Source organism: Cavia porcellus, unplaced genomic scaffold (assembly GCF_034190915.1).
Source record: "Cavia porcellus strain 051 isolate PalLab524CR breed Dunkin Hartley unplaced genomic scaffold, mCavPor4.1 scaffold_24, whole genome shotgun sequence".
NCBI lineage: Eukaryota > Metazoa > Chordata > Mammalia > Rodentia > Caviidae > Cavia > Cavia porcellus.
The window spans coordinates 55,351,682-55,370,928 of NW_026947507.1; the positions used below are offsets into that span (position 1 = coordinate 55,351,682).

At 40.7% G+C, this 19,247-nt stretch overlaps 1 protein-coding gene across 9 annotated transcripts in view; it reads left to right on the top strand.

Annotated features, from left to right (window-relative positions):
* Tbc1d32 (TBC1 domain family member 32) overlaps positions 1-19,247 on the top strand; it is a 227,335-nt gene that overhangs the window by 123,343 nt on the left and 84,745 nt on the right. For 7 of the 9 annotated variants that reach the window (XR_010042767.1, XR_010042768.1, XM_063235087.1 and 4 more), the window contains 6 exons: positions 5,801-5,870; positions 7,346-7,461; positions 8,144-8,307; positions 8,893-8,994; positions 12,795-12,935; positions 17,635-17,823. Coding sequence is in view for 7 of the 9 variants with exons in the window: in XM_063235087.1 (XP_063091157.1) it covers positions 5,801-5,870; positions 7,346-7,461; positions 8,144-8,307; positions 8,893-8,994; positions 12,795-12,935; positions 17,635-17,823 (782 nt within the window). In the remaining 2 variants the exon portion in view is untranslated. Of the gene's footprint in view, positions 1-5,800; positions 5,871-7,345; positions 7,462-8,143; positions 8,308-8,892; positions 8,995-12,794; positions 12,936-17,634; positions 17,824-19,247 lie in introns of those variants that run through there. The other 2 variants (XM_013143492.2, XM_013143494.2) reach the window with 2 other exon arrangements.

The window sequence follows — 19,247 nt, forward strand, 5'->3', positions numbered from 1 at the left end:
TTAAATCTGGGACATGTGATTTTTTTGAGTCTTGATGTATTATAGACATTAGTCCTTTGTCAGAGGAACAGGTGGAAAAAAATTTCCCATACTGTGGGTTGTCTTTTCGCTTTGTTGATGATTTCTTTTGCCATGCAAAACCTTTTAATAAGACAAGATCCTAGTTGTTGATTCTTTGTAATATTTCCTATGCAACAAGGACTTGTTCATAAGTCTTTGCCCAAACCTTTGTCTTCAAGACTGCTACTTAGTCTGTTGTCCAGCAGGCTTAGTGTTTGTTTACATTTTAGGTGTTTAACCCATTTTGATATTTTGATATTAGTTTAGTGCATGGTGATAGACATGGATCTAGTTTTAATCTTCAGCATGTGGAAAGCCACTTTCCCCAGCACCATTTATTAAGGAAGCTGTCTTTCTTCCCGTGAATGTGCTTGGCATTTTTGTTAAAGAACAGGTGGCTGAATATGTCAGGAGTTGTTTCTGCATCTTCTGATCTGTTCCATTGATCCCCAGGTCTGGTTGTTTGTTTGTTTTTTTTTTCTAATGCCATACTATTTTTTTTTAAATCATGGCAGCTCTATAGTATAATTTCACATCAGAGATTTTTATACCTCCTGCCTTGCTATTGTTGCCCAGAATTGCTTTTGCTATTCTATGTCTCTTCTGGTTCCAAATGAATTTTAGGAATGTTTTCTCTAGTTTTGTGAGGTATGTTATTGATATTTTGATTGGGGTTGCATTAAATCTGTATTCCAGTTTTGGGGTATGACCAATTTCACTATGTTTGTTATTCCTACCCAAGAGCAAGGGATGTCTTTCAGTTTTCTAGTATCCTCTTCAATCTCCTTTTTCAGCTTTGTAGAGGTCTTTTATATCCTTTGTTAGATTGATTCCTAGGTATTTTATTTTTTTGGATACTATCATAAAAGGTATTATTTCCTTGATTTCTCTCTCAGTGAATTTATTATTGTATAAAGGAAGGCTAATTGATTTTTGAGTGTTGACTTTGTATCCAGCTACCTTACTAAATTTGCTTATAAATCTGTCAGTTTTTTAGTGAAGTTTCTGGGATCTTCTATGTTAAAGTATCATGTCATTGAAAATAATGATAGTTTCATTTCTTTCTTTCCTGTCTTTATTCCTTTTATTTCTCTTGTCTAATTGCTCTGGCTGATGTCTCTAGCACTTATTGAATAGGTGTGGTGACAGTGGACATCCTTGTCTTGTTCCTGATTTTAAAGTGAAAGCTTTCAGTTTCTGTCCATATAATATGATGCTGGCTGTTGGTGTGATGGCTTTTATCAAATTGAGATAAAGACCTTTTATTCCAATTTTATTTGGAATTTCTACCATGAATGAGTATTGGCATTTGTCACGTGCTTTTTCTGTGTCTGTTGAGATGATGTGTTTTGATCTTGGCTTTGTTGATATATTGTTTTACATTTATTGACTTGTATGTATTGAACCATCCCTGCAGCCCTGTGATGAATCCAACTTGGTCATGGTGTATAATCTTCTGGGTGATTTGAAGCACTCTTGTTTGCCAGTATCTTATTGAAGATTTTTGCATCCATGTTCATTAGGGAGATTGGCCTAGAGTTCTGTTTTTTTGGTTGGCTCCTTCTCTGACTTTGATATCAAAGTAATACGTACTTTGAGACTAACTGGTAGTATTGCTTCCCTTGCAATTTCATTAAAGAGTTTGAGCAGTATTGGCGGCCTTAAATCTTCTCTAAATTTCTTGTAGAATTTAGCAATAAATCCATTAAGATCTGGGCTTTACTTTGTTGGTAAGTTTTGAGTTACATCTTAGACTTCATTGACTAGTACTGGGTTATTTAGAATTTTTATATCTTCTGATTTAGCTTTGGAAATTTATATTATCTAGGAATCTGTCCATTTCTTCCGTATTTTCCATCTTCCTAGAATACAGATTCTTGAGGTAGATTATGATGATCATCTGGATTTCTGCAGGACCATTGTGGTTTCACCGTTTCATCCTAATTCCATGGATTTGAGTCTTTTGTTTGTGTGGTAAGGCTGGCTAAGGATTTATCAGTTTTATTTAATATTTCAAGAATCAACTTCAATTCATTGTTTCTTTGTATTGTTTTCTTAGTTTCCATTGCATTAATATCTGCTATGAACTATATAATTTGGTTCTTCATATGAGCTCCTTGACTTGTTCTTCGTTTTCTAGAAATTTTAGATTCTATATTAGTTTATTTGAACTTGCTCTGTTTTTCTGATATGGAATTCACTGCTAAAAATTTCCCTCATAGGACTGGTTTTGTTGCATCCCATGAAGTTCTGATGCATTGTATTGGCATTATTGTTTAATTGTAGAAACTGTCTAATTTCTTTTTTAATTTCATCTGTGACCTATTGGTTGTTCAAGAGGGCAGTATTTAATTTCAATGTGTTTATGGAAGTTTTTTGATTTCTTTTGCCATTGAGTTCCAGTTTCATTGCACTATGGTCTGTTAACATGGATGTAATAATTTTAGTTTCTTTGCATATAGTTAAACAATTCTGTGGGCTAGAACATGGTCCATTTGGGAGAATATGCCATGTACTGCTGAGAAAAATGTGTATTCTAATGTTGTGGAATACTCAGACATCTACTAAATCCATTTGTTCACCGGTTTGACTCAGTACTTATATTTATCTGTTAATTTTTTTGTCTAGTTGATCTATTTGTGACAGTGGGGTACTGAGGTCTACCATATAATCGTGTTAGTCTGTTTGATTTTTCATGACAATTTGTGTTTCTTGTATATATTTCTTGTATATAGTACAGTAGTATTTGGGGCATATATATTTATGATTGTTATCTCTTCCTTTTGGATTGTTCCCTTTACAAGTACGTGGTGACCTTCTTTGTCTCTTTTGATTGGTCTTGGCTTGTAGTTCATATTGTTTGCAAATAGAATAGCTACCTCTGCTTTTTTCTGAGTTCCTGTCAAATGGAGTATTGTTTTGAATGCTTTGACTTTCAGACTACAAATTTCTTTTTGAGTTAAATGTTGTGTTTCTTGTGTGCAGCACATTGTTGGATCTTGCTTTTTGATTCATTCTGCCAGTCTGTTTCTTTTGATTGGTTAATTAGACCATTTACATAACTGAGATGGATTAGCTTATCTTTTGTCGTATTATTTTCTGGATTTTGGTTTCTTAATTTTTCCCTCTGTTTCTTTCCTTGCTTGCTCTGCCTGATGGATTATTTTTATTGGTGTTCTTGCAATTGTGATCTCTGTTATCTTTGTTTAAAAAATCCTTTACAACATTTTGGAGAGCTGTTTTTTGGGTCATGAATCTGTTTTAATTTTTTTTTATTTGAAATAATTCACTGTAATCTCTCCTTGACTTACACATTTGTGTTGAGAAGTCTCCTGTGATTCTGATGAGGTTTTCTTTAAAAACGATTTTTTTTTCTTGAACAGCTTTTAATACTCTTCTTGTATGCTGACTTTCTGAAATTTTGATGATTACATGCCTTTATGTAGATTTGTTTTGGTCACAGCAGTTGAAGTTTTATGTGCCCCACTTATCTGAATGTCAGATTCTTTTTCCATGTTTAGGATGTCTTCTGCCTTTATTTCTATCAACAGGTTTTTTTATGCCATTTGCACTGCCTCCTGCTTTTTCACTGACTCCAGAAAGTCTTATGTTGATCTTTGCCTCATCTACATCTATTGGATTTTCATGATCCTTTGCTGTGTTTAAGAAATCTTTCTTTTCCTGACTGTGAACCACAACCCTGTATTCTAGACCTGATATTCTGTTCTCACCTTGGTTCTTCCAGCTGCACGCCCTTTCAGTGAAATTTTTAACCTCTTGGATAGATGTGTGGATCTGTCTCTTGGATTCCATATCTTTCCTGTGTTGGGTGTTCCTGGCTTTTATAATTTTCCAAAGCTGCTCTATTTTTTTTAAATCTATATCTGCTCTAGATTCACAGAACAAGTCTTTCATTTTGATGTCTTTTTTCACCTGAGAGATTTTTTTCTGATTTGATTTTCTCTGGCCTCATTCACCTGTTTTTCATTGTTTGGTCTTTTGTTTGTTTGATTGTTTGTTTTCTTTTCTTCTGCTGCTGTGATTTCAGAAAGTTCAGGTAGGTGAATTCAGATTTCCACTATCTCATTATCCCCTGGTTTTAACAGGCTGGAGGTCTGGGGTTGCATTTGGCTTCTGTGTCTTAATGTTTCTATTTTTACAGAAAGCTTAATTTGTTTTCAGTGTTGATACTTCTGGACAGCTTATGACAGGTAGTGTGATCACTAGTATCAAGGACATCCCTAGGAAATGTCTGTTCCTCAGAGATGTCTTCTAGATAATGCTGCTCTTGGCCTTGGTGTCTGTTGCAAGATCCTACTTTCCCAGTTTTTAGGGACAGGAATTTGTTATTTCACTCAGCACCCAGTCCTTTGGTACTGAACTCTGATGATGATTATGATCCCAAACAATCAGTGTGTTCATGCAAGGGAGAACAACTGATTACAACAGGTATTATACCCAGGCAAAAGTAACAATAACAATATCACTAAATATAGCCTGGCAGCTAACGAAGTATGGTAATTATTAATTTGACACTTTTAATGATAGGAGCAAGATCTGCAGTTACATAATGAAATGTAACATCAATCAGGGACTTCCACGGTGAATGCTTCCTTTAGTAGAGTGATTTTGCCCTGTGTGTGTGGGTAGATTTAAGAGTGACATGGGGAAAGAGAGAGATAATGAAGAGAAATACAGTAAAAGCAAGGTGAAGGACAGAGGATGATCACTCAAGCTTTGTGAAATGGAAGAAAAGGATAGAGAAAGAATGAAAGAGAAAGCACAAGAATATTGAGGCAAACCAGAAAAACTAGCAACAGCATATACTCACATGCAAATTTCAAAAAATCAAGTTTTAAAAAAATCATTAAAAATCTTGCTGCTGTGCTCTTTGCTCTTAATTCACAACAAATCTGACTGAAAGCTCCCAACATAGCCATGCCACAGCTTTAATATTTATGGCTTGGAAATTTCTTCTGCTAGATTAGTTAGTCCATTGCCTTTCATCTTAGTGTCAGGCAAAGTCTGGACATGAGCAAAATACAGACAAACATTTTGCCAAGCCGTAACACACATCATCTGGAGTCCAGCACCGGTGCAGTCCTTCACAGCAGAAGCCTCCTGAGCTGGGACTTACTGGCAGGATTTCTGTTAGCCTTCTGGTCTTTCGAGCTCTGATGAGAATCTCCATACAGCACAGCCTTAGGCATTCCAGCACTACTTTTTTAGGCAACATCTCTGAACATTTCCAAACTTCTCCCATAAGCCATTCGCAAAGGCTCTTGAACCAGATACAGGTACACTCACAGCAAGGCACTACTCTTAGTACCAAATTCTGCTTTGCTGAGATAAAATACCCAACACCCAAAACTAGAGGAGGAGGAAAGGTTTATTTAGCTCATAGTTCATGGAGGTTTCAGATCATAATCAGCTGGCTCCAAGGCAAGGTGGCACAGCACAGAACAGCAGAAGCAGCAAGATCACAGAGGAAAAGAGGAAGCTCTTTTCCTCCATATACCGTAAGCAGGCTGTCACTCCACTGGGTGGGTGTAGCACTGACAGCATCTCTTGCCCTCAGGCACAGGCTCAGGATGTTTACAAAGTGAAGGTCTTGGCCCACTCCTAAGACACTCCATTAGCTTCTAAACTTTTCAGGTTGACACAGTGTATCAACCACTACAAATGTGATTATTATACAGTCTTGTACACATTTTATGATTATGTTTTCTGTTGTTTTCAGCTACTGATGCAGACGTGAAGAATGAAAGCCTTTCAACTGTGCAGCAGCTTGGTGTGAGGATGGCTGTCAGGTACGTGCAGGAAGGTATCTCTCAGGCCTACCAAAGATTCTACCTGGCATGAACTTAATAATATTTATCAGCCAACTGTTCTGTAAACTTTAAATGCAGGGTTTATCATTCAGAAAACAACAGCATCATCTTTGGGGATGTCAGCACATGGTTACCTTACTCGGCCCTGCAAGTCAGTTTCGGCTCAGTACTATCCAGAGGCCCCAGGGCACGGTGAAGTCTGCTCCTGTCCTCTCTCCAGACAGCAGTGTGGACCTCAGTGTGCTGGTAGCACAGTCCTACCATTTTCTTAAGTTTGATGGGTCCTAATTGTTACATGATGGCAATGGGTACAAAAGTACTATAGGATTAGATTCAGATGTGCCAAGATGATTGTCACTGCTCAAATTGCAGCTTTGAAAGAAATGGGCATTGTAGATCTGGATGGGGCGTTGAGGAGTAAGTGCCTGAAGCCCCCCCCCTCTCTCGCCTTCTTGGTGGGGGGGGGGGACTTGGCACCCTGCTGTGATTACAGAGTCAGTTTATGTATCAGGATTAAAGGGGCGCAGGTGATGCTGTTAGAGAGCTGAGTGTTTCATGAATTCACAGCTTGATGAAATGGCAGCATGAATTCTAGCTGTCCACCGATCACGTAGTGTGTGTGCCTTCCTTCATCCTGTTCTGTGGCTCCACCCAAACGTACTATCCTGCTGCATTTCCATCTCAGAGTGGTAGATAACACAGGAGGCAGTCATGGATGTTTAACTCAGGGTAATACCTTCTTTGCGGGAAGCAGGCGGAAATGACTGTGATGCAGTTTGGGGGTAGCGTGGAGTGTGTTTGAGCTGGCACCCATGTAGAATCATGGAGGGCAGCACAGCAGCCCTGGCCGACAGGCTCTGCTCCAGCCCCTGGACACCCCAGGTGGTGCCACCACAGAATGGACTTCACTGAAGGGGGCCACAGCTCAGTGAGATTTCAAGCAAAACAGACAGACTGTGTGACCGTGGAGCTGGGGATTGGACCCGGAGCCTTTGCTCTGAGCTACAGCCTCAGCCCCTCATATTTTTTTGTTTTGAGACAAGGTTTGCTGAGTTGCTAAGTGCCCAGGCAGGGCTCCATACTGCAGTCCTCCTGCCTCAGCCTTCCAGAGTGCTGGAATTACAGCTGTGTACCATCACACACTGCTATAAAAGTACTGTCTTACTTGGACTAGCATATAACTACTTCCAGTGTGTCTTTAGAGCATTTTATTTTCTCTGTCTCCTGTAAGGTTATTAGTATCACCTAGGTCCCCCTGCTAATCCAGATATGCCACAGCTGCCGGGAACAGGTGCTGAGGGGTCATCTTTCCTGAGTGCACTGTTGCATGTAGGAGTTCCAACATGGAAACCTTGGCGTATCCAGAGGAATAGGCATTGATGGACTTGTAAAATGCGATTGTGTAGTGCAGAGCGTGATTCCACTTAATGCTTTTTAATGGGCTTTTAACGCAGGTACGGCAGGCTTCTCAGCTTGCTGAAGGATGGTGCCGAAACCGATCTTGCCTTGGTATTGAAGCACTGCGACAGATTTCTAAAGCTGCAGCAAGCACCTGTGAAATCTTCTCTTTGTATCCTTTTTGAATAGACTCACAATAGTTGGATATCTTCTTACATTTTTCATATTTCTTTGATAGGATACCTGAACACCTAGTAAAATAAAACTTTAGGCTACACTAGTGATTTGTTATGATCTATCCAGATGGTACTTTATTCTGTAGTTTAAACTAAATTTTCTTAAATTGAGTCATAATCATTAGATTTAGTCATATTCATTGACTCTTTAAGTAATTAAAGTACTGACTGTCAGACCTTCCAAAGGACGTTTTAAAAACTCGTTTCGTAGAGCCAGAACGAGGATACTGCCGCTTCCCCCCACCCCCAGCCGGCCCTCACGTTACTTCTTTGAGCTGTTCCGAAACAGTTTGCTTCCAGACAAGGCCGTGTGGGCCCACGCGCACTGCCTTGGTGACCAAGGGGCTTAGGTCCCAGCCCAGAACGGCGGCGCTGGCCTCCGAGGGCGCTGGGTGTCTTCCCACCGCTGCGGCCCTGGCCTCCCCTGGGTGTGTCGCACACAGAACGTTTAAGTATAACTGTGCATGCGCTGTATCTTTCTAACACTTAAGGATCCTGAGTTTATCGCCCTGCGAGCAGCAGTGCCACTGGCTTCCCCTGGGCAGGGACCCTGGCCCTGCGGGGCCCAGCTCCTCCCCCAACCCCAGGTCCCTCTGCACGGTTCCTTGACGGCTCCAGTCTGCCTGCAAGGGGCCTCCGCGGGCCACGATGGGTTCGACTGGTTCGCGTCCTCGCTGTTCCTGCTGCTGGGCGGGGACCCCGAGAGGACGCTGCGTTGCCTGCTGCGCTTCTCCAGGCTGCTGGCCTCCGCCTTCCTGTGGCCTTCGCGCCTGCGCTGCTCGGTGAGTCTGCTCGCTGCACGCTGCAGACTGGGCCGCCTGACCTGAACAGGGGTCTCCAGGAATTTATGCTTATTTGTCTTCAGCACAGTTTTGACAGAGTCTTCCTGAGGATACTGATGTAACATTTTCTTGAATGTTTGGTATTCTGTCTAATAGTGACTGGGTAAAAGGTAATGATACTTGAAGCATTTTTGTGAAATCGCAGCATGATGATAACACGGAAGTTTAACTTTAGATACTATTTAATCATTATACATTTATTTATGAAGTTGTGTTCGTTAAATGCCAGATGTGAGAAAATTATTGAATGGATTTTTTGTTATTTCGGTAGATCTTGTTCATGGTAACATCACTGTAAGAAAACCATTTATCAAGTAGAAATTGTAGTCACATTGGATAGAGAAAAAGGACTCATTTTTTTTTTAGACATTTTGAAAATGGTGAATTTTATTGAGGTCCTATAAATATGTTTTGATACAGTAAGTTAGTCTTACGAGATCTCAGCAATCACATTAGCAAAGAGCATATTCTTAATTACTTCTTGATGCTTCTCCTTATTTTTCTCACACATTGCACTGGGCTGAGGTCTGCAGTTGGGAGAAGCTGCCTGCTACCTCCACCGCTCTGAACCCTCCGAGCCCTTCCGGTGACCGGGTCCATGCCAGCAGGGGGTCCATACCGAGACAGGTGCGGGCGGGTGGGGAAAGCTGTGAGAAGGGTCTCACATACGTGTGCATTTGCATATGTACGTATGCATGTATATGTTTGTGTATGATAGTAAAGACAAACCAAGGCACCAAGGATTAAATGAAGTGTTGTGGTTTTATGATTTGAAACATCCTTGAGCAAGTGCTGAACAGCTTTCCAATTTTTGCTGTTCACCATAATGAGAAACTTTCCTCTCATGAACCCTATGACACAGATGCCATAAGAGGATTTGCAGACTTTCATCAAAGGAACTGTTTCCAAACTACTGTAAACTAGAATCTGAGAAAGGCTGTATCCATAAGGTAGAAAGAGTTTTTAAGGTTACACTTCTGCTCTTCGGCCCTTTCTGCTCCATCTGTTCCATCGTCTCCAGCCCGGGGCAGGTTCTGCACAGGCGGCAACTGCAGAGCTACAGCTGCTGGGATGCTGGGCTGTGGCCCGTCCAGAGCCTGTGTGTCCCTCGGCTCAGCCCGCAGGCTGCAGGAGCCTCCGTCTGTCCCTCTGGTCCTGTTTGCCCAGCTGCACTGCCATGCCCTATTGTATCTTTGATCAGAGTGTGCATCAACTCCCGGTAAATACTTAATTATATTATATATTATCCATAAATTAAATGTACGCTCTAGGTCCCAAACTGTAGCCCATGGTAATAAATATATTTTAAATATGTGAATTAATATTTAAATAGAAACATGTAAGGGACTTTTTAGTTCTTTAAAATCTGAAAAAATAAGTAAAAACTGTTTGATCCCCCCTCTTTTTATTTTTTCTGGTACTGGGAATGGAACCCATGACCTCACACTTGCCCGGGATCCTCTGTATTCTTAAGAATATGTTAAATTACATAATAAAAATTTAAAAGTAAGCATGAGAAACAAGATGCAATGAAACTTAATTGCTAGTGAAAACGATAAGAAGTTCTCAGAATTTTACAAAGTATGATCATACTACTCGTGAGATAAAGTTAATATGAAAATTTACCTTTTGAGGCCAAGCATAGTGGTGCATGCCTATATTCTCAACACTCCAGTAGCTGGGGCAGGAGGATCATCTCGAGTTCAAGGCCAGCTGGGTTACATAGTGAACTCAGGGCCAGCCTGAACTACACAGCAAGACTCTGTCTCAATAAATAAATAAATAAATAAATAAATAAATAAAATTATCCCTTGAAGTCATTTAGGACCATCTGTGTAACTCTTTGATTAATTGAGTAAAGTAAATTGTTTTTAATTATTATTTTTTTAAATTGTAAAAAAATCTTTTAAAATGATAATCTGTTTGTGGAATTCCAATGAGAATCAGTTTGGCCAATTACTAACACTAAAGCTGTTGAGAAAATGTTACTTAAGAAAAATTTAAAGGCTTTCCATGTAGGAATACCTCATTTCACATACTAATTATAGCAAAAGTAACAATCATACCTGCCTTCTCTTTTAGTACAACATACAGAAAGGGCAAACAAGTCAACTGAAGTAAAACCCACAGAATTTTCTATGCATATACAATCAAACCTGCACTGATGTGAAATCGGGCCAAAGTGAGACGTTAGCCTGTGATCTGGAACTGCTGGTCCAGCAGGGCAGGCTGTGGGGTGCAGGGACGGTCAGTACCGCTGAGGCCAGGCTCACTCCTTGGGGTGATAACCTGGCTCAGAAGGATGCAAGTGACGTTTGGTGGGGTTCAGTTGCAGTGACCCACGTGTCACAGCACTCTGTCGCCCTGGGCAGTGAACCTCGTGGAAACGAGGGCTAATGTCTGGGATTTCTCTTTCGTATGACTTTATTTATGTCTTATTCATACTTGAAGATTCTATTTTCCTGCTTTATTCCTGAAAGGAAAAGATTGCCGTTTTCTCGAGTCACAGAACTAAAGTTCTGAGAAGTCTTCGGTCTCCTCTGGGTCGCTCTCCAGGAGGGACAGGCCCGCCTGCCTGCTGATGTCACCTGCCCCACACCCTGCCAAGGACTCTGGAATGAGCCCTCGCTGGCCAGTCTGTTGGGGCTTCCAGTCTAGGGCGGGATCTTTCCATTTGCCTTCCACAGCCACGCAAAGCCAGGATTTTCTTTGTGTCATCAATAAAATGCCTCCTCCTAACTCCCAGTAGTGGAAAAGCAAACGAAGACTGCTGCCTTTTGTTTTGAACCCTACAGTTGTTATAAAATCTTTGTTTCGTATTATGTCACTCTCTGATATCTCCTAATGACTTAGGAGAAGTCTGTTTGACCACTGTTTTTGCAGCTTTCCTGGCATAATTTACACAGTAGTTTGTGTTACGTACAGGATAATTCAGTGCTATTACCCTGCATGTGCAGTCCTTTGGCCCTGTATTCTGGAAATCAGAGTTTCTGTTCTTTCAGGGTGTTGTCACCTACTGGAAACCTAAATGTGCAGTGAACAGTGTGCAGAAGACCCTTTGTTGTGTTTATGTGAATCAGAGCTGCCACTACTGATCAGCTTTTATGAAAACTTTGCACAAGTTAGGCCATGTGATGGTAACTGATGGACCCACTAATAAATTTACATTATCGATGACTCCTTCATCCCAGGAAGCAGTCAGTGGAGTCTGTACCAAGTGTAGCACTCTGTGTAAAGTTTGATTTTAGGAGCTGTGTCGGCTACCAAGTTGCACGCTATAATTTCAGTTCACAAAGATGGAAGGACTCTTGCCTTGTCTTTGGAATCCTTTGCACAGTAGTGCCTTGTTTTCTTTGAGAATAGAATTGATTTCTGTTGTCTTCTATTTCTTAATGGACTTACTTTGAAGGTATTTCCAGTAACATAGAAGAAAATCTACAATAAGAATCATTTCATGTGCATGTAGTTCTTATGCGACTATTATTCATGTATTTGGAAAAATGCTACCTAAGTTTATATTGAAAATTTAAATATATATTGACTTTCGCTAGGTTTATTAGATTTAGTTATTCTACAAATTGTGAAACAAATGTCTTCCATGGCATGAATCAGGTGATAGTAATTCTCAGTCCATCATTTTGTCCTGGATATCTGTATAAGGTTGATTTTAAGATCACTTCATGTGCAGTCTGTTTGCTAGTTTATAGAATTGACATTTTCCATGTGTCTATCTCCAATTGAACCTGTTATAAAAAATACAGTATTTTATATATAATTGTAGTTACATAAATGCATCAAAGGGTCTTCTGAATCATCACATGGTAAGTTGTTTTAGGGTTTTGTTTAGTAACGACCTCCTGAAAGATTCTCTTGTTCAAAAGATAGGATTAAGGGCTTCACATGCAGGATATACAAAATGTATATATTCCTACAAATACGTATTTCTGCACTGTGAAGTAATAAATGATTTATAATGAAGAATGACAAGACAGGAAATCTACTGACAAGTCAACTTGGTGATTTCAGATTATTGTAACTTCAACCTAAGTGCACCTTAGCTATAAAGTTAGGAAGAAATCTTCCATTTTTTATCTCATAGGAAACTTATGTTTGATTTGTTTAATTTAAAATTGTTAACTTTTTAAAAATGAAAAGTAGTCTAGCTAGGCTTGGTGTCTTGGATAGTTAAAATTGTTAACTTTTTAAAAATGAAAAGTAGTCTAGCTAGTCTTGGTGTCTGCGTTTATGGAGGTGTGTCCCTGCCACCGCATTTCACAGTCTGACCTTTAATTTCCGTATGCATAATAACTGCAGTAATGTGATGCTACCACGTAAATTTTGAAGCAGCAATTCGCAACAAAAGCAAAAGGCTCAGCTAAGTGTGAGTCGGGTCGCGTTGGGTTATTCTCGACCTTCTCTCCTTGCAGAGGTACCTGCCTGTGGATACAGTGGAATCAGGCCTGTCCCCCGTGTATTTCTGCAGCGCTCACTGCACTGAAATGCTACTGAAGACCGAGGTGCCGCTGGTGTTCTCAGCCTTCCACATGTCTGGGTTTGCAGCGTCGCAGGTAATCCCTGGGGAGGAGCACCTCCTCAGGTCCCACGTTTGGGTCTTTCAGGAGAATGGGCCTCTCATCTTGACCTTGACAAAAGTGTACACCTCAGTCTCTAATGGATCCTTGGCTGCTTGCTTTAATGAGATTTGTGTTGTTGTCGATCCCTGGCTTCCCACACTGTGACTGTTGTTGATCCCTGTCTTCCAAGACTGTGAGTTTCTTTTTACCTCTTAGGACGGAGACTTTCTGAGAGCCTGGTGAGATTCCATGGCTTTTCAGTGGGGACAGTGCTTCCTCAACAGTGACCACAGCGAAATGCAGGCTAGCGCAGAGTTCCCTGAGGTAGCCGGACGGGAGCTCCCCCAGTGCAGGAGAGGCTGTGTCCTAGCATGCTGGAAAGCGCGTAGGACCCTGCCCTTGCTTCTGCCCTGGGTCTGAGCAGCTTCCATGCCTTCCCGGCTGCTGTGGGCAGAGATGTGACTGTCTCTGCATTGTGTTGTCATCAGACTGCACTAACTTTATTGTGCCTAAAACTGTCTCCTCCTTTGAATTGAGTTATAGCTCTTTGATCCCTTCCCCCCGCATTGGAACTTGTGGTCAGAGTTCCTAAAGGTAAAAATACTTAATCAAAAAATAGGAACATTTTTCAGACCCTTGACTATATACCAAATTGATTGATATTACTCTCTTGATATAAATGAAGCAAGCACTAGTTATTAGGTCTGGGGCATTTGACTTTTGAAAAACTAATCACTAATTTACTAGTTGAAATTTTTCTCTTTTGAATTTTCTGTTTCTTTGAGCATTAGCCCATTCAATTATGTGTTCATAGTTTTGTTAACGAGTCAGATCTTCTGGTTAACTGCCCACATTAGTGTGTTCCTTAATCATGTTTATATGTTCTCTAAAAGTGGAACTCACTGTGCAAACCTCTCCCACTTGTGAATTGTACGTATTTTCTTCATAGTAGCCTTGAATTATTTTTTATTACTACATGCTAGTAATACAGAATGGGAAGGTTCATTTTGGGTAATTGGCGCATGAATTTCACACACCTTGATATTTTCCATCCCATTATCCCCCTCCTGTTCCCATCCTCCCTCTCAAAAGCTGCCTTCTAGTTTCCTGCCCCCCCACTTTCCTTCCTTCCTGGCCATTTGTACTTCTTCCGAGAAGTGTTTGTTTAATTCCTTTCTCCATTTATTCTTTTGGTGTTTAGGACTTTGTTTTCCTTACAAATTCCAGATCTTAATATTCTACTGGAAGAGTAGCTGGTGAAGACAGCCTCCTGTTCTGTGGGCCGCCCCTCCGCCCTGCTGGTTGTTTACTTCCTGCGCAGCTTTTAGTGTGATGTGGTCTCGGTGTTGATTCTCTGTACTCTGTGTGCTGAGAGTCCCTCTCATCAAGTTGTTATCTGGGCCTCTGGCCACAGCAGTTTCTCGGTGCTGTCCTTTAACAGTTTCTCATTTTCAGGTCTTGTACCTCAGTCTTTTATTTGTTTCGGATTGATTGTACCGAGTGAAAGACAAGGGTGTAGTTTCAGTCTTTTATGAGTGGAGATCAATTTTTCTCATCACCACTTGTTAAGAGGTTGTCATGTCTCCAGTGTGTATTGTTATGGCTGCTCTGTCCACAATCAGATGGCTGTAGTCAGGTGGGTTTGTTTCTGTGTCCTCTGTTGTGTTCCATTGATCCATGTGTCTCTTATTGTGCTGGTACCATACCATGCTCTTTTTGTTGCTATGGCTTTGAAGTATGATTTGAAATCAGGTATTATAATGCCTCCAGCCTTGCTCCCACCTCCTGAGATCACTGTAGCTATTCTGAGTCTTGATGTTTCCATGTGAATTTTAGGATTGATTTTTCTGGATCTGTGAAGAATGTTGTTGGCATTTGATGGGATGCCATGGATCAGTACCCCTTGGGTAACATGGCCATTCTGATGGTAGTAATTCTGCCAGCTCACAAGCTTGGAAGATCTTTGTCTTCTGTGTCCACTCTGCTGTGCTCAGTGTGCTCACGTTTTCATTGCTTCCCATACTCTTGGGTAGGTCAATTCCTAGGTTTGCTTTGTTCTTTTTTTTTTTTTTTAAGCTACTGTGAATGGAATTTTTTCCTGATTTATTTCTCCGCCAATCATAATTCCTGCTGATTTTTGTGTTTTGATTTCTTCATGAAGCCTAAAAGTCTTCTGGTGTAGGTTTGTGGGCCTTGTGTGTGAAGAATTACGGCATCTGCACAGAAGGATTATGTGACTTCTTCCTTTCCTGCATGACCCTTTTCTTTCTTTTGCCCAACTGCTCTGGCCAAAGTTGCGACACCAGACTGAGGGGGGTGGTGTGCCTTGTGTGACTTCTGATTTTAGAGATGTGTTCAGATTTTCACCCTTCAGTAGAATGTCTACAGGCTTGTCACAAATGGCTTTGACCAGCTTAGCGTGAGATTCTTCTGTACCTATTTGCATCAGTATTTCTGTCATGAAATGATGTTGGATTTTGTCAAAGGTTTTTTGTGCTTTTATTGAGGTGATCATTGATTTTTTTTTTTTTACCTTGAGTCCGTTTAGGTAATATATTAACATTTATGAGTTCATAATATATCTAATGTGAAAATAGATTACTAAAGACTATGGAAATAGTCTTGGAATATCCCAGGTTCCACTGTATCAATTTAGTGATTAAAAAACATTCTATTGATTTGATATATTTTATTAAAGTATTTTATCAGTTTGAAACTGCATTACAAATAGATTTACTCAATAAATGTATTTTATTACATTTCTAAGCAGCAGTGTTATTCTTTTTCTTAAACTAATGTATAAATGCTCTTATGATGGCTCCCTGTTGAGCTAATCATTTGGCCTTCAGAAGTGCGTATCATTGCTTTGTTTATATTATTTTTCATTTTATTGCTAATTATAAAATGTGAAAACAGGTTTAAGTAACTAAATAGGTATATGTGATTAGGTAATTATTTGGGTATGAATTTTGTGTTTCAAAGCTTATTCATTTTGATCTAATTAGGAGCAAAGCTTTTTGAAGTTGTGTATTTTTAGATACTCGGGGATTAGTTGATTAGCGAAGGATTTGTGGGAAGGTTGCTACATGAAATATACAGATCTCCTGAGTAAAAATAATAAGCTCAACCAGAGTAAAAAACATTAAACATGCTCAGAAATGCGTGTTTGTTGATTAGAATTTCATTTAAGAGTAACTGACATTAGAAAGAAAGTAGAAGTCTGAATATATTTTCTCTTTAAATGAGTAACAAAAAATTGTGTTCTGATTAACTCTTTGAATAGTTTTATTTTTCCTGAAAAACTTCTTTAGTATGTTTTGTTCACTTTCATGGCTTATCTTTAATGATTGGTACATTGTGGACTGAGCCCCCAACTTTCCTTGAGAAAGATGTCAGAGTCCTATCTCTAACCCCCATAGCCCAGCATGTGACCTTAGAGGCCTCTTGTACTTCGTGGGTCCCTGTCCTTGTGTCAGGTTATTGCACTGACACTGGACCATCCCGTAGATTTCCAGTAAGAATCCTGCTCAACTTTCCTCCTTTGCTGGCTCCACCCTGTCACTGAAGCTGATGGCGGGACACTTTCATATTTTGTGATGGCCCTTTATGAAAATGTAAACCTACATGTAAATGCAAACCAGTGTTCCCTAGATGCACAATAAGGATACTGTCTTGCATTGTTGTGACAACTCTGTAGTTTGAAAAATATTTCCCAGCTGAACTTCATCTAAACCTTTAGCCTTCCTCATGTGGCTGATGGACAAACTCAGGAGCAGAGAAGTGAATCAGCTTGGGAAGGTCACTCAGGTAGTGAGGACTTCACTTAAAACACAGGGACTCTGAGGTTAGTTTTCCTCGTAGCTAAATCTGTGATGAGAGCAAGTAAGGTGAGGCAAGAAGAGTTGTTAAAGGTAGTGCCTTTAAACCGTGAGGATTGGTCATTCAGTAGCCTTGTCCAGCCTGGCTTACCTGGATATCTAAGTAACTTTTCAGCCAAACTCTTTGGATGTTTCTAAGGTCACATGCTGGGCTATGGGGGTTAGAGATAGGACTCTGACATCTTTCTCAAGGAAAGTTGGGGGCTCAGTCCATAATGTACCAAACTGTTCCCATTAATCTCTTCATCATTTTTTCAAGAACTTTTCCATTTTCCATAATGGGGGTGTGTTGCTTTTATGATCTGAACAAATGTTATTCAGAAAACAAGCTAAACGAAAGGGCAAAAACAAAACTGAAAAACGACCCTTTTGTAAAAATTTCATTTTTGCTCTTGGCTTTTATGTTATATAATTCTGTTTGGTTTAGATTGTTTTCTGTTTCAGCAAGAGTCTATTTGCATTGATGTAACATTTAGCAGTCTTCCATCTGCATAATTACACATCTGTGATTATAGGTAGGAGGGGAAAATTCGCATCTCTGAATTAAAATAGTCTCTTACCCTTTGCTGTCTGTAGACAGCACCTGGTGTTCTGGGTAAGAGGCAAGCAGCGTGGAGAAGGAGGGCACTGGGCAGCAGCAACCAAACACTGTGGGCTCTCGCCCATGGACAGCCAGGCGAGGCCCACTCGTTAGGCAGCTATGCGATGTCCCTCTTAATTACATGCAAGGCTTTCCTTGGCTCTGTGTTACTGGTTGCTGCTTTGTGATGGTCAGATGTGGTTTAACAAGCTTTTTAATGAACTGTTTTTTGAAGATTTGCTTGCAGTGGATCACTCAGTGCTTCTGGAATTACATGGATTGGATAGAAATATGCCATTACATTGCTACTTGCATTTTCCTTGGTCCTGATTATCAAGTGTACATCTGTGTGGCCATATTCAAGCATCTGCAACAGGAGATTCTGCAACATACTCAAGCCCAGGACCTGCAGGTGTTCCTGAAGGTATGTTTATGTCAACACAGGTTTGGTAGCCAGTTCAGGGTGTTCAGTGCCTGGTGCTTTTCCAGACATGCATCCAGTCTCCAAAACAACTCTGAGAGGCAGTGTTATTAATATCTCCACTGTAGACATAAACAAAGTGAGAATGGAGTTAAATAAGTTACTCGTGGTGCATGACAAGAGCAGACCAGGCTGTGTGGCTAAGTAGCCCAAACCCCAGACTTTGCTCTGAACTAGCCTGCTCTGCCAAAACACACGCTGCTTTCGGATCGCTGTGTCCGACATGGCCAGTAAGAGCGCTGGCCAGAGGTTTCATACTTTCAAACAAACATCTAATGTGCTCTGCCTTCATCATCTTCATAGCTTTTCCTTAAATTATTTTTATGAGAGTTTTTGTGAAAGGTGATTCTACTGTAGCCTTCTTTTAAGAGTGCCATGTTAGTATTTTGAAACAACATACAAGTCGTACTTTACTTTCTTAATTATAGTACCGCGAGCCTTGACACCCGGTGAGCAGGGAGCATGTGGCAGTAAATGCACCTTGAAGGGCAGTTCTCGTGGAAACCCAAGACTCTTTGGACTTGAAATTCTACTTTGAGTGGAGATAGTTCCCCCATCTGCTCCCCACCTGCTCCCTGCCACCCCCAGGCATGCAGGCTGAGTTCTCACCCAGACCAGCATCGTCCCCTTCTAGACTTTCTCTAGGCCAAGACAGTTTCTCTGCGAACAGATTTTGTTCCCTTCATATTCCACACTAGCCAGAGTTGTTTACCATTCATTGTTTTCTTCTTTAAATAAGTGCTAGTGGACATTTAAGATTTTCAGACTCTCTGTCTGTTGAGCAACCCCTAGGTCTTCAACTTCCCTGGAATTGTAGAAATCTCCTAATGAAAATGTGTGCCCACACAGTGGTTCCCAGGGTGGAGGAAAACACAGGTAGGAGAAAAACCCGAAAAAAAATTTGCAAGAGGTGATTTGTAGAACAAGGAGGCACATACAAACGGGAGAGCGGGATGCAGGTTTATTTCCAGGGATGGATGGTGAGTGCTGTACGCTTGTGTCCCTCTGCCCCAGTGTAATGCTGCTGTCCCAGAGCTGCAGTGACCGGGTCCATCTGCAAGGCGTGGTCCTGGAGATGTGGCACAGTGAAGCACTGGAGGACGGTGGGGCCAGGGAGCACAAAGCAAGGCGGAGTGCTGTGGTGTTGGGGAGGGCCAAGTGGCAATGAGAGTTTTATCTTAATTTTAAAAATTTAAACGTTCACCCCATTTTTGATCAATCTTCAGACTTAATTTACAGATTTCTACAGTCTTGAATGGTGCCTAGTACCTTCCTCAAGGCAGCAACAGACAGGTTTTTAAAATCCCGCTGTAGCTGCAGGGAGTAAGCCGGGGCACTTAGGTTTTATACTTTCTGCCCAGACTTCC